At 42.2% G+C, this 15,299-nt stretch overlaps 1 protein-coding gene across 1 annotated transcript in view; it reads left to right on the top strand.

Annotated features, from left to right (window-relative positions):
* Window positions 1-367: 367 nt before the first annotated feature.
* Window positions 368-15,299, top strand: part of znf804a (zinc finger protein 804A) — a 107,395-nt gene continuing 92,463 nt past the window's right edge. The window contains exon 1 of the mRNA XM_002932033.5: window positions 368-754. Within this exon, the coding sequence (XP_002932079.1) occupies window positions 650-754 (105 nt within the window). The 5' untranslated portion in view covers window positions 368-649. The remainder of the gene's footprint in view (window positions 755-15,299) is intronic.

The following is a 15,299-nucleotide window of genomic DNA, read 5'->3' as shown; positions in this document are numbered from 1 at the left end:
TATATGAAAATGGTTATAAAGACAGAAAGCATTGCACTGTGCAAAAAAATCAAGGGATTGTGTGTGTATACATCTATAAATGGGTATATATATGCGTATGGCGCAATACTCTGGCGCAATCCATTTACCAAACTCCCTGGCAAAAGAAGTAACGGAACAGACTGAGGTGCTACATGGCTTTGGAATATACGCATTAAAATATTCTTTCGATTCGGGAGCAAACTCTGTGCTGCTCTTTGTGTGCAGAATGTGAATTGCTGCTCTGCCGCTCTCACTTTGTACAAAAGTAGCTGCGAATAAGAGCGGCGTGCGACAGCAGCGCCATCCTGCCAGGAATCAGTCGCAGCCCAGGCGCCTCCCTCCCATTGGCTCAATCAGCGCAACGGACCGACACGGCGCTCCTGTATAATAACTCCCAGGCTGCTGGCAGGAGCGGAGGCGGCAGTAGCAACAGCAGCAGCACATCAGCCCGGGAGGGGAGAAACTGCTCGCACTCACTCACTGATAAAAAGCACAGAAAGCAGCGGCACAGCCCCGAATCCCGCCTCCCTCATTCGCCTCCACTCCCTAAAGAAGCGCTAAGTTTATTTGCGGCGGAGAGAGCCGAGTCCTCCTAGTGTTGTACCTGACATCCCTCCTGTCACTTTCCATGGAGTGCTACTACATTGTCATCAGCTCGTCCCACCTCAGCAAGGGCCACTTCCGGAACATCAAGGGAGTTTTCAGGGGACCGCTCACTCACTCCAGAACTCTGGTAGGAAATGTTGCCCTTTCCCCAAATATGTATTGGTCCCTATAGTCTCAACCTGTAGCCTCCAGCCGCTGCCGGCCAGTCAGGGTTGTACCAATGAGCTGCAGTCCAGCAAGAGCTGGCAGGGTACAGGTTGCCCCAATGCCGGTCCCACAGTCGAACGAATGGAATGTTCCACTTTGTATATGCTAGAGCGGCAACTTGTTATGGTATGGGGGTGCCACTAACTTCCATGTGGAGTTTAGAAAGGTTTTCCCTTGTGCTTCCCTTCAGTACATGTGTAATAGCTGTGAGCAGCAAGTCCAAAAGCATCAGGCAGTAAAGGAACAAACTTGATGAATAATCTGAACATGTAACAAGGTAGCTTCTTTACCCATGGTTAGAAACAAAGCTAAAATTGTATACATTTAATATGCCAGTCTGTTTGTCTTTGTGCTTTATCTATATGGCTATGTACTATGTATTTGTGTATTTGGATTACTGTGTCTATCTGTCTACCTCAGGGTCTCTAGTGCTAGTGAGCAGGTCCTGAAGATGGATCTTTGTGCTTTTAGGGAGGGTCTCTATGATACCCCCTTAATGCAGTAAAATTGTCTTCCACCAAAAATAAATGGTAATAAAAAAGAGGTATATAAATCATTCTAAGCAAAATTTTGGGTTGCAAAACTGAATCTAGGCCTTATTTGGGTCCCCTGATCGTTATCTATCTATCTATCTATCTATCTATCTATCTATCTATCCATGATCTGTCTATCTACCTACCCATCCATGATCTATTTGTCTGTCTATCTATCTGTTTGCATGAGTATTTGTAAAAAACTCATACATATGGGTCTGGGCTAAAATTTGAAAGGAAAGCGCAATTTGGCAGAAATCGATTCGGCATGTATTAGATTTTATCAGCCAACATGGAAACAGACTGGGCCATTCACCACTGTACTCTCAATGATCAGCCAGTTGTATCTGTGCTCTTTGTCATCACACAGTTGGCATGTGCCCTACTGCACAATATTAAACTTACAGGAGGCTTTTGAGGAGATGATGCAGTTGCCAAATCAGTTGGCTCATCCAAGTGTTGGACCAAATTAAGTTAGGGGTGACCATTACCCAGGCAATAAGCCTACGGTACTTACTTGCCTGTTTTTGACCAAGTTGATGGATTATCATCCCACGTAGGGCCAGCTTTACACAGTATAAAATGTCCTTTGTCTTTCTGCACCCCCCAAACCTGACACTTATTAGTGCTTCTTCTAAGCATTAATTAATTGTCTGTGGTGGGCATGATAGCGCTTTTCTTTCTCCATTCATACACATGAGTTGTGGGTAACTTTCCAGGTGCAAATTTGCCTGGTGTTAACCTATAAATGAGCCCCAAGGTATATCAAGGTAGAGCATGTGGCATTGCAATAACAAAGGCGATTCTTTAATACAAACACTATTCTGCAGCACCATTTATTTATAAAAAACAAAATCCAAACGCTGCTCCCTTACTTGTTGCTAGGGGGTTAATTTATCTACTTCTTGCCTGTGTGTGACATTTCTGCCTAATCCCGGTGCTGAATTTACTCTTCACGCTTTTGGATTTTGTGAGCGCTGGGATTAATCTGCAGTTCGGAATGAGGTCAGTGTCACTCACTTCCCTCAACTTCCCATATTATATATTTGAGAAAATCAATTTGCCACGCGGCCTGCAGCAGGCATCAAATCTCTGGCCAAAGTGAAATTCGCGTGGACCTAAGTAAAGGATCATACAGGGCTACTTTGTTGGACCTGAAGGCAAAAGTCTATTATACAGATCCCATTTTTAATATGCTGCTATTAGGCAAGAGGCAGAGCCAGCTTTGAAGTACAGAGACCTTTTTTAACTAGGAAATTGAAATTTTGGGGAAAATATAAATCAAAAGTGCAGATTTGACTCATTCTTTGCATATTTGCAATGTGATTAAAACTGCAACCTCCCCAAAGCTGGTGGCTGCATTTACAAAAAGGGTGCATACGATCTCTGTAAATCTGTAGATAAATCAACCCCAGTTCTGAAGTGGCAGAAATCTCTCCAGACGGTGGTGGAATGTAGAGTGCTGCTGCATTGTTCATTCTAGGAGACTACAGACCACACTACTGGTAGGAAGGTTGCAGAATGATATATATTTCATGGTGCAAATCATTTGTAACTGTATCTGCTGTTGTATCCAGCCCTTTTATGTTAAGTTACCTTTTTAAGATAAAGACTAAAATTAAAAGGAAAATAAAACAAAAACACTGGGGCTCATTTACTAACAATGAATAATTGGCTTCCATGAAGATCAGCAAATTGTTGTTAGAAAGCATCTGATTGGCTGCTGTGGGCCACTGTACATAACTCAGCCCACAGGGAAATGAAACCTACACAGAAAGGACTTATTTTGGCCATACATCACTTAGAAAACTCTGGCGATGACCCCATTCTGGGCATATGGGCCATTCTATTGGACTAGTGCAGTTGTAGTCACTTGGGCTGTTTGACTTCATATTTTGCAGCTTATCCCATGTCACCCCTTTTATACTGGCCACATATTGAATCCACATCCTGCATGGCTAATGCAGCATGCATATCAAAGGGGAACTATTATGAATGGAAATCTGCTTAACTTTGCTCAGTTCTGAGTTCTGAGCAGAGAGGAGTGGGAGGGGTCCAACCATTCTTGACTGATATCTAAAGTTCAACTCCCACCTGCCCATCTTTTCTATCTGATATAAAACCTGGAAAATACTTTGAAAAAAGGTCTAAAACTTCAACCCAATTCACCCTTACATTATCTAACACCTGCCTCACTCACTAACAAACACGTAGAACTTTATTTCTTGGTTATTTGTGAGAAAAACATGAAAGCCCCATATCACCATATCATCACATTTTTTTGAGCAGCAGCAATCAAGTTATTTAGCACAACGACCAAGCAATTTGAAACATAATTGTCAAGTGAGCTGGCAGGTGATGTGGGAGTTGTAGTTAAACAATAGCTTTAGGGCATCCACTTGCACATTTCCATAAAACTACAATTTGCTTTTTCTAAATAAATGTTGTAGAATTAGTAGCTTGTGCTTCTGTTTGTGCAATAACATTATAGTCACTATGTATGGAAGCTTATCAATAACAGAATATATAGCCATTTCTTAAGAATACAGAGTAAATGCTACAGACTGACCAGATGTTCCTAACTAGACTCAGCTGGCTAATCAAGAAGCCTGTAAGCCTGGCTAGTCAGCAGAGAGGTGTCTGTGAATCCAACAGACAGGAATCTATGTGCCTGTACACACACAGTTGTCTTTGGAGAGGTCTGTAATATTGCTGCAATTGATGTGTCACTGGTATGGAAGAATTCAAGTGTAGTGTTATAGACACGACAGAAGGTTGGAAACTGGCACACCTAATAGAAACTGGTATGGAAGAAGTCTCTTTTATTCAGTCTTTTGTTACACCTGTATCGGGCCTTGAAGTAAGATTTGTATCTGCGTGTCTATACTTATAGGTGTGCCAGGTTAAATGTGTTCTTTTTTCTTTTCTTCGCTTTAATCATTATTACACACTGAGCACCCTATACTTGAGTTGTAGTGCGGGGTTTTTTTCCCTTAATATATATAAATTGCAGGAGGGTGACTGGCAGCTGATCTAAGCCTAAAACCCAAATGCAAAAGCCTGAAGTGCTGTGTATATGTGGATATAAAGGATATAAACAATAAGCTGCTTTACTGTTACATGTACAGTGTTGCTTCATCAACGCCCAGCCCAGCTCCATTCCTTTACTTTCCCTTTGTACATGTTGAGGGGTGTGGCCTCAGAACATGGCACAGCAAATCAGCTTTCACTCATACATTTCTGCATCACTGACGCAGACCAGGGGAGTATGCTTCGATAATTAGCCATAACTTTGTAAAAGTGCAAAATTTTTAAAAGCTATAAATTGTCAAAATGTTTGTCTAGACTTCATATTTTTAGTCTTATAAAAATATTTTTCATGAATGTTACCCTTTAATTAATTGATAACTAGATATGCAGGTTGTGGATTCAGTATGTGGGCAGTATTATAGTGGTGAAGTGGCAACCCTAATCCCATGTAAGACACTTACAGTAAGTTGCTCGCTTGTAAAAAATATCTGGTAATACACTGCATGGGAACTTTATTTGCCTGCAGTCCCAAGGAGTTGCCTTCCCTCAAAACTCCAAGCATCACTGTTCCTTGGAGTAGTATGACACATAAACACATATCTGTAGATTGTGCAAGTGGCACTTGAGTTAGATATAACAGAATATAAGAAATATCCTTTTAAAATAAAATAGCTACGTGTAAAATGTATTTGTTGGCAGGGGTTCACCTCTAAATAGAATCCATTTATCATAGCAGTGCATTAGCTTCTAATAACTGTTTGTAACCTTTACTGTGCAACTCTGCACAGAAGTAATTTGTGGCTAATTATGCATTTCCTCTTTTCTTATAGAAACACTGGAACTGACAGCAATAAAAAATAAAAAGCAGTTAACCCATACAGACTACATATTCATGTGCTGGATAGAGAGCTGCCTCTCCATGTACTACTACCCTTATTTTAACTATAGACTCATTTCTGCTTTTTATTTATTTCCTATGTTATTAGCTTGTATTATATTGGCTTAGTGAGTTTTTTTTTTTTTTTTATGCCCACTTCGGCAGAGTGCACCCAATTTCTGTAGTCTCTTTCTACATGCTTTGCCGACCTTCTTAGAATGCCTAGTGCAGCTTCAGGAATGGCAGAGATTGCTTGGCAGACTAGGGTTGCTATCTTTCTAGAAGATTCTTACTGGTCAGTGGGGAGTGGGCACAGAAGACATAAAAGGGGTATGGTAATGACACATAGAAGGGTATGGAGCATATTGCTAAAGGAAAAAGGTATGGTTCTAGAAATTAAACTGGATTTCGGTGCGGAAATATGAAAGTGCGGGGGCACATTGAGCAGATATGCTGTCAAATGCACTTACATGAAGCCCCATTGACAGGCATTGAATCTACTGAACTAAGCGTATTTCAGTGCAAAAATGCAAATTTCCGCGCTACTATCTGCTCAGTTTAGTCCACACAGGCTAACGCCATGGATGATACGCCCAGTGTGCCCCTGCCCTTAGAGAGTCTGTAGCACTGTCTATGTAAAAAATCACTTCTAGAGCACAGAGGGGTCTGGTCAGCATGGCAATGCAATGTAGATACACTAACCAAGAAGAGTCATATAACCATTTCTGTCAGGTAAAGGTATACTTCTCCTTTGGGTTGTTTCTCCAAAATACTACTAAACCAGATTAAATTGTAGTACTCTATAATCAAATATTGACTTATAAAATATAAATGATATACAGTTGCATTATTCTGTACTATCACTTTATATATTAAAGAAGACTCCAGCTTCCAAACCAAAATTTGTTAAAGAACCTCACACAGCACAAAAACCCCTAATATCACTGTCATTTGTTTCTTCCAAAAGTATGAATAAATATAATTTTTATATGCTAAAATCTAGCTGCAAAACAGTTCTTTTTCTGAATCATTTGAAATCCTGGCAGGGGAGGAGGGACTAAAACATTGATGTTACAAATAGTACTTCTCCACAGCTTACAGACAACATGCAGGAGCTTCATAAGTCACAATGTATTGCACTGCGATGTTTCATCATGTGTGCAGAGGACTGTGGGATTGGGAGGATGCAGGCTGAAGGCAGGCTGAGGACAGTCGACTTGTTACATTTTTTTTGAGTCTCAAAGTAATCAGCCAGATCAGCAGGGGAACCAGCGTCAGGCTTAGGGAACTGTTCTAAAACATATTATTACATTAAAAATTATGAAAAGGCTGCATATTTTTTAATTGATATATATTGCAAAGTTGTTTGAAGTTAAGTTCATTTTTCAAAAAGTTTAGGTTGTGTTTGGATGGAGTGCCCCTTTAATAATTATAATGTGTAAATATAAACATTGCTCTATAATACTTGCTATGGCCCAATTTAACATAGCAACCTGGCAGAGGTTTGAAAGATAGACTGGGATATGAATAGGAGAGGGGCTGCATAGAAAGAAAATCTGGAAAAAAAGCAAAAAATTCAAAAACTATAAAAAATGAAAAAAAACAAAACAAATGAAAAAGTTAAGCTAAGAATAGGCAGGCAGAATGCCTGAATATGTACTGTGTGCATAGACATTATACATACAATTTAATTCACTGTTTATGTAGCAGCCTTTAAAGGAAAACTACTGTAACTACATGTAAAGTGTAAAAAATTAAAAAAAAAAAATCAAAACAATGGCAAACTAAAAAAGACTAAAAAAAATCTGTTTTAAGGGTAAATAATTAATGGTGTGTCTATCCCTCCACCTACTCTGTCCTCATCAGTGCAGTTATATGTTAGGCATACTATTATGGGTAATTTACACTTATCCGAACAGAGTAATATTCTTTACATTAAGCTTTTTGTGGCTTTTACCACTGTGCATTAGTGAAAACAAGCTTTAGAGGGCCAAACAGCGTATTGCAGCACTCTTACCCAATAGAGAACATATTTTCCGGGCTGTGGTATACTAAATATGTCAAAATGTGCTGACATATCTTTCTGCATGACATTAACCAAGCCACAAATCCTTTCTGAGTATGATGCTTGCTGGAAATGGTCCAAAAAATCCATACAAATAATGTATCAAACTTCGCTGAGTAATATCTCACAGTGGTTTAATGGACAAACCAAACACGAAAGGTACAAATATCCCAAGTAATATAATGTAATATTTATGTAGTGACAGCATAGATCTCAGATCTACAGTCTGTCCAAATAAATACTGATACAACGGCTGGAGAGTTGTCTGCTAGTGTGAGGATAGGAGCTGGGAGGATATTGATACGCAGTATAACCTTGGCGAAAACGTACAGTGCAAGTGCACTAGCAGAAACATATTATAAAAAGCAAATATTATACCTTGAAAAAGACAGAATCAAAGAGACAAGCGGTTAAGCCAGACAAAAACCTGCGTGGGTCTATCTGACTACAGCTTCACCTGCATCCTCAAACTAGGCTGATGCCACATGGGGCGTATTCTCATCAAGCCGAAAAACGCTTGCTGAGAATACACTCCGCTACTGTAGATTTAGCCCACCTTATGCCTGCACCCAAACGAATGGTATATGCTTGGGTGCAGGCTCATGTAGCCGATATCCACCAAAAAATACGAGACTTCATATTTTCAGCGGATATTGGCTACATTTGCCTGCACCTGAGCGGATTTCATTCATTCGGGTGCAGGCACAGGTAGGAGCGTATGGCGCTATTTTCGGCAAGAGTTTTTCAGCTTGCCGAAAATATATGCCATCCGCTAAGGGGTATATTTATTAAGCTGTGTAAAAATGAAGTATACATTACCGGTAAAGTTTCTCATAGCAGACAATCAGATGCTTTGCTTTGGTTTTCTAACTGTTGAAATCTAATTGCTGATTGGTTGCCCTGGGCAGTATCACTTCACTACACTTTTTACACAACATGATTAATATACCCCTTAGTGTGGCATTAGCCTAAATGTATTCCCTCTGACCTATTGCACTTCAGCTTTTGCAACCCACCCTCTGGCCTGAAACAAGAAAGCAATGTCATTACTGTGGTGGAAGCAAGGCACAGTGTGTCTGCATTGGAAACATAAAGCAGCTTGCTCTAACAGATCCAACCTGAACCACAGTGAATTCAGTGGATTTTACACCTTTAAATGAACTTTTCCTATAATGTGGAGAGTGCTACTCTGAGACAACTGCTTAAAGGAAAAGCAATGGTGAAATCACTGGGCAGTTACAAGTGTTAGGCACTGTAAATGCACAGCTGGCAAGAAGAAGGCAGTTTTCTGCTAACAGGGGCACCAAATGATTATAATACTGGGGGGCACCTCACAATGATCTCACTTTTGCTTTTCCTTTGGTAAATGGTGGTAAATATAAGGCTTGGAAGCACCTTGCAGCCAATGGAGCTTTTGCTTTTACTTATAAAATGAAGTACATGTAAAGGCCATGTAGCTGATCCATATCCAGTCCAATGCTGCCCTGACGGGCAATGGCAATTGTTTCCACTTTACTTCATCTAAAGTCTGGATAACTGATACCTTTCAATCTTTCCAGCCATTATAATTTCTTTATTCCATGGGAAAACAAGTGGGTCCAAACATATATGGCCAGTTTTATATACGGGAATTAAAAATTCTATTATTAAATTAAATTAAAGGAGATATGTCATTGTGTTTCAGACTGATTAATTAGAAATTCCCCCCAAACCCTACTAGTCCCGTCCATCTGTTCCACTTCCTGCTGACTAAATTCTCTGAATGTGCAGGGGACCCGGCGGCACTCAGCACACTGCACCAATCAGCAGCTAGACTGACCTGATAGGGAGTTGCAGCCTGTATTTGCTTGTTTGACTGCAGGGCTGTGATTGGCTACTCTCCTTCTACTATGTTTCTGCAGAGACGTAAGGACACGCCCACCCCTCATTTGAAACACCGACAGAGACCTGAGAGGATCTATAGGGAGCTCCAATAAAGGGGCCATTTTTAAAAATAGTATTCATTTTTAGAGCAAAGTTAAACCAGCACCATGTATTATTCATAATTGCTTCTTTATTATTTATTTGCATATTGAAAAAAAATATATAATTCTAAGAAACTTATCAATGTACAGTAGTTTCAATGGTTTTCAACTTGTTTCTGAATATAGTTACTACTGAAAACACTGTCTGGCTGTTAATATTGTTTGCACTCCCATTACATTGTTTCAGGAGTCAAAATTTGCACAGCCAGAAAGATACTGCTTATTACATTTAGAAATCACTTTTAAAATGTTACATTTGCTTTCATTATGTAAAAATTAGGGTACATTTTTAGTCTTGCCTAGGGTTAATATTGGCCACATATTAAATCCACATTCTGCATGGCTAATAAGCAATTCGTTTAGATGCATGCTGCAGTCAATATGTGACTGGTATTAAAGGGGTGAGATGGCAACCCCCATACACTGTCCAATAAACTCCTGACTTGGTCTGGAGGGAAAGAATAAACAGGACCATGTATAGCAGGGGTGAGCAAAGTACAGCCCACGGGCTACGTCTGGCCCGTTGGTCTTTTTATTCCGGCCTGCCGAGGATTGGTGTGTTTCACTTTTCCTAACAGAGACTGCAGGCCCAGATCGCTACTCATGCCTTCAGAAAAGTTAACAGCAAACCTCACGCTTCTGTCTTTCAGAAAATCCCAACTCTGCAAGTCTCATCACACGAGACTTGGTGTCAAAACTGCATGTAAGCTGGCTGGCCTGTCTTGTCAAATTTTAAAAGTCAACGTGGCCCCTGAGCCTAAAAGTTTGCCCACCCCTGATTTATAGCCACATTTTCTATGGTTATCCTTTATTAGGAGTTTCAGCTGTGGCCAGGTTTTGTACAAACCCTTTAGGCTGATGTCAGATGTGGCATATGGCGTATATTTTCGGCAAGCAGAGAAACGCTTGCTGAAAATACCTGCAGGTAGGAGGCGGATGGCGATATTTTTGGCAATCGATTTTCGGCTTGCCAAAAATATACGCCAGGCGCCTCGTCTGACATTAGCCTTGCTCTTTCTAAATAAATCACAGGTACAACATAGCATATGCATCTACTTAATCTAATTTTCTGAAATAAATGCACAGCACGGCACAGATATTGTTTAATCAGTTACTTTAATGCAGTAGATTTTGATTGAAGATTTTATTTCTCATTGTCTTTACTTAGACAAAAAGCATGTGTGTGTGTAGATAATAAATTGCCAGAAGGTTGCTTTTTTGAAAGGAATGCATTTTGAATTAGAATAATTCAAACCATTATAGAAATGTTATCGTTTAATTAAGAATGATAATCAAAGCAAACTGCACAATTTTCAGCCCTTAAACAATATTTTGTCTTTCTTTCCAGCCCCATGTGTTGATATGAACAGGGTTGGGGCAACTATCTTGCATGTCAGCAGAGGGGCATGAGCAAGGATTTTGATGATCATTCACTGAGCTGAAAATCACACAGGTGGCCAAATACTAGCCATGTACTATATAACCCTTAAGGAAAAGCTATACCCACAGAAAGAATCCTTAACCAACAGATTGGTGTAATTCATATTACATGGCCTATTAAAGAATCTTACCAAACTGGAATACATATATGTATGTATGTATGTATAACTTTATTTATAAAGCGCCACAAGGGTACGCAGCGCTGTACAATCTTACAGAATACAAAATTACACACAGGGAGGATGAGTGATATAATAAATAAATACAATAAATACATATATGTATATATATATATATAAGTGCCATGTGGTATGAGACACAGTAGGAAGGAGGTGCCTGCCCCGTAGAGCTTACAATCTGAGTGGTTGGGTAACATACAGGCACAAACTGGAAGGTAAGAGTGCCTCAGGTATGGGCATTTGCCCTTAAGCGCAGGACTGGACAAAATAATGTCTTAGTGCTCCAGAAGGTAACAGCTGAGTTTTTTCTTAAAGAGAGTTAGTGAGTGTTCCCTACGGAGGGATTCAGGGATAGAGTTCCAGAGGGAAGGAGCAGCGAGATAGAAAGGTTTAAGATGAGAGAGCGCAGTGGGTGTGGATGGTGTAAAGAGACGGAGGCTCTGAGAGGAGCGGAGGAGACGACCAGGAACATGTAGGGAGACCAGTGAAGAAATGTAGTGAGGAGCAGAGGAGTGAAGGGCTTTGAATGTCAGCAGAAGGATTTTGTAAGCTATCCTTTGCTTGACAGGCAGCCATGCTAGTGAGATTAATTGAGGCTGAGCAGGATCCCTCTTAGGCGAGAGCAGGAGGATCCTGGCAGCAGAATTTAAGATTGATTGCAGGGGAGAGAGGTGGGAGTCTGGGAGGCTGGTTAGTAGGAGATTGCAGTAATCTAAGCGGGAAAGGATAAGGGCATAGATTAGTGTTTTAGCTGTTGCTTGTGAAAGAAAGGGGCGTATCTTGCCAATATTGTGGAGGAAAAAGCGGCAGGTTTTGGCAGTGTAATTAATATGGTTAGAGAAGGAGAGAGACTGGTCAAAGATAACCCCAAGGCAGCGTGCAGAATTTACAGGGTTGATGGTCATGCCATCAATAGTAATGGTGAAAGGAGGAGGAGGGCCAGGTTTGGGCGGGAAGACCATGAGCTCTGTTTTAGCTAGGTTATATATATATATATATCAGCAAATATTGCTCTTTTACATCTTTTCCCTTGATCCACCATTTAGTGATGGGCTGTGTGCTCCCTTTAGAGATCATCTGACAGGAAATAATGTAGTTCTAATAGGAAGGAGAGTGGGAGTGAAAGACAGAACTATGTCCATTAATTGGCTAATGTGATCTAACATGTATGTGTGTGCTTGATTTGTTTGAGGGCACCATGAACTGTATGATACCAGGGGGCTACCCTTAGTATTAAAATTAAAATGGCAATTTTTTTATTTTTATGAATATGGGTTGTTTAAATGAAGCAGGATTTCACATATGAGCTGTTTTATGCAATATATTTTTATAGAGACCTACACAAGTTATTAATAGTGTTTGGGTGCTGCTCATACATTCATGCAGTATGGAGTCAGTAATTACATATACAGACCTCAAAATGCTGTATGATTTTCCCAGGTGAGGAGCCGAAGCAGTCCTAGACTGCCGATTGTTGGAGGGCCCCATACATAGGCAGATAAGCTGCTGCATTGGTCTGAAGGACTCTAATCTGCAGTTTAAATCTGCCTGTGAATGGACACCTTAACACATTGTATCCACTCTTTCACTACGGGCAATGACATACAGGGCCGCCATCAGAAATCGCGGGGCCCCTCACAACAAAATTTTCTGGGCCCCACCCTCCCACGCCCCCAATGGCCCCTCCCATCAATACAAGGGACACACAGGCATTGGTAGCGAGGGCCCCCTAAAACATTGGTAGCCAGGGCCCCCCTAAAACATTTGTGGCCAAGGGTTACGTTTTGCATTGGTGCCAGGGCAGGGACCCACTAAAACATTGCTAGCCAGCCCAGGGCCCCCTAAAACATTGGTGGTCCTCCCCCAGTGTCCCCATACAATGGCCCGCTCTCCGCTGCTTCCTTACTGCTTCTTCCCGCTCACCCCACCCAGCATCCTCCTGCTTCTTCCAGGGCACCCCAAGCATTCTTCAGCTCCCCCCAGCATCCTGCTGCTTCCTTCAGGGCCCCCCCCCAAGCATCCTCCTCCTTCCCCCAGGCCCCCCCCAAGCATTCTTCAGCTCCCCCCAGCATCCTGCTGCTTCTTCCAGGGCACCCCAAGCATTCTTCAGCTCCCCCCAGCATCCTGCTGCTTCTTCCAGGGCACCCCAAGCATTCTTCAGCTCCCCCCAGCATCCTGCTGCTTCCTTCAGGGCCCCCCCAAGCATCCTCCTCCTTCCCCCAGGCCCCCCCCAAGCATTCTTCAGCTCCCCCCAGCATCCTGCTGCTTCCTTCAGGGCCCCCCCCCAAGCATCCTCCTCCTTCCCCCAGGCCCCCCCCAAGCATTCTTCAGCTCCCCCCAGCATCCTGCTGCTTCTTCCAGGGCACCCCAAGCATTCTTCAGCTCCCCCCAGCATCCTGCTGCTTCCTTCAGGGCCCCCCCAAGCATCCTCCTCCTTCCCCCAGCCCCCCCCCAAGCATTCTTCAGCTCCCCCCAGCATCCTGCTGCTTCTTCCAGGGCACCACAAGCATTCTTCAGCTCCCCCCAGCATCCTGCTGCTTTCTTCAGGGTCCCCCCCCAAGCATCCTCCTCCTTCCCCCAGGGCCCCCCCAAGCATCCTCCACCTTCCCCCAGGGCCCCCCCAAGCATCCCCCACCTTCCCCCCAAGCATCCTCCACCTTGCCCCAGGCCCCCCCCAAGCATCCCCCACCTTCCCCCAGGGCCCCTCAAGCATCCTCCAGTCCCCTCCCCTTGCAGCCGCCGCCAGAATTTTTCTGCATCCTGTAACTCTGTCATTTGTCCCGGGCCCAGGCGTTTAAAGGGGGCCTGGCCGGGCTTTATCACTGTTATCGCAGGTGTCCGCTGTTATGTCCCGAACTCCCCGCTGCATGTGCGCTTTTATAGGGTTGCGCCCCGTGCGTGTGACGTCAGTACGCACAGGGCGCAACCTTATAAAAGCGCACATGCAGCGGGGAGTTCGGGACATAACAGCGGACACCTGCGATAACAGTAACAGCGCCCGGCCGGGCCCCCTATAAACGCCCGGGCCCGGGACAACTGTACCCCCTGTGCCCCCCTGATGGCGGCCCTGATGACATATATATTGCTTTGTCACAAGTTGTTTATAGGGGCGTAATGCCCTTTTAGTCCCTACTGGGCATGCTGCCCAAGAGCACCTGCTACGTTTAATGAATTACTTACTGGAATTTTTCTGATACTGCTGAGAAATGTTTTAACAGTATTTTAACAGTGCAGAAGGTGTAGATGTAGCGTATGGGATTTATTAAAGTGGAAGGAAAATGAAACTAACTCAACTAACTTAATTTGTAAACCTAAATTTTAGTAAAATGGTTCAAAGTAGAAAATACAAAACAACTGAAATCATAAAGAAAAGGGATTCTGTCATGATTTTTGTTACTTTTTATTTCTAATTTACACTGTTTACATAGCAAATAATTTATTCTACTATTTAAAATGTTATTCTTCAACCAACAAATGTATGAGTCTGAGTTTTCAGAAAGAGAAAGCACTACACATTAGAACTGCTTTCAGGTAACCTGTTGCTTCTTCTATTCCCATGTAACTGGAGGAATCCCAAGCCATAATTGGATTTCTTACTATTGAGTGCTATTCTGATATCTACTGGGAGCTGCTATCTTGCTCCCTTCCCATTGTTCTGCTGATCGGCCGCTGGGAGGGGGTGATATCATTCCAACTTGCAACTCAGCAGTAAAGTGTGCAGTAAAGTGAGCAGTAAAGTGTGACTGAAGTTTATCAGAGCACAGGTCACATGGCTGTGGCACCCTGGGAAATTAAGAATATACAGGATTCTGCAAGAGAAGCTGTATTAACGGATGCATTTTGGAAAAAAGCATGTCCAAAGACAGTATTCCTTTAATTCTGGTGTACTGTGGGAAAATTATACTTTATATAATCTACCCTTTTAATTTCTGCTTGGTTTACTTTCCCTTTGGAAGTTATTACATTTCTCCCTTTTACAGCTTCTGCTGCTGAGAATAAGATCCATGCTTACAGGTTAAGCAGTAGGTGTTGGAAACGTTTTAGTGCACATGTAACACTCCCACACTTTTAAAGGGAAAGGTTAACAAGTGCTTATAATGGGCTTCTTAAGTGTAGCAGGTTTATTGTAATCATTTATGATTCCTTGACACGATACTAGATAAATTACTGGAAAAATTCCCCAAGTTGCCACTTTCATGAAAATACATCTCACATAACAAGGCTATTTATAACGCTGTGTAGAATCAGTTTTCTCAGCATAATGCTAACTTCCTCCCCTGAAAATATTCTGCCATCTCTAGGAGTGACCAGTTGCAA

The sequence above is a fragment of the Xenopus tropicalis genome, chromosome 9, assembly GCF_000004195.4.
Source record: "Xenopus tropicalis strain Nigerian chromosome 9, UCB_Xtro_10.0, whole genome shotgun sequence".
Lineage (NCBI taxonomy): Eukaryota > Metazoa > Chordata > Amphibia > Anura > Pipidae > Xenopus > Xenopus tropicalis.
The sequence above is the reverse complement of the archived record's forward strand: the minus strand, read 5'-3'. Positions and strand labels throughout refer to the sequence as shown.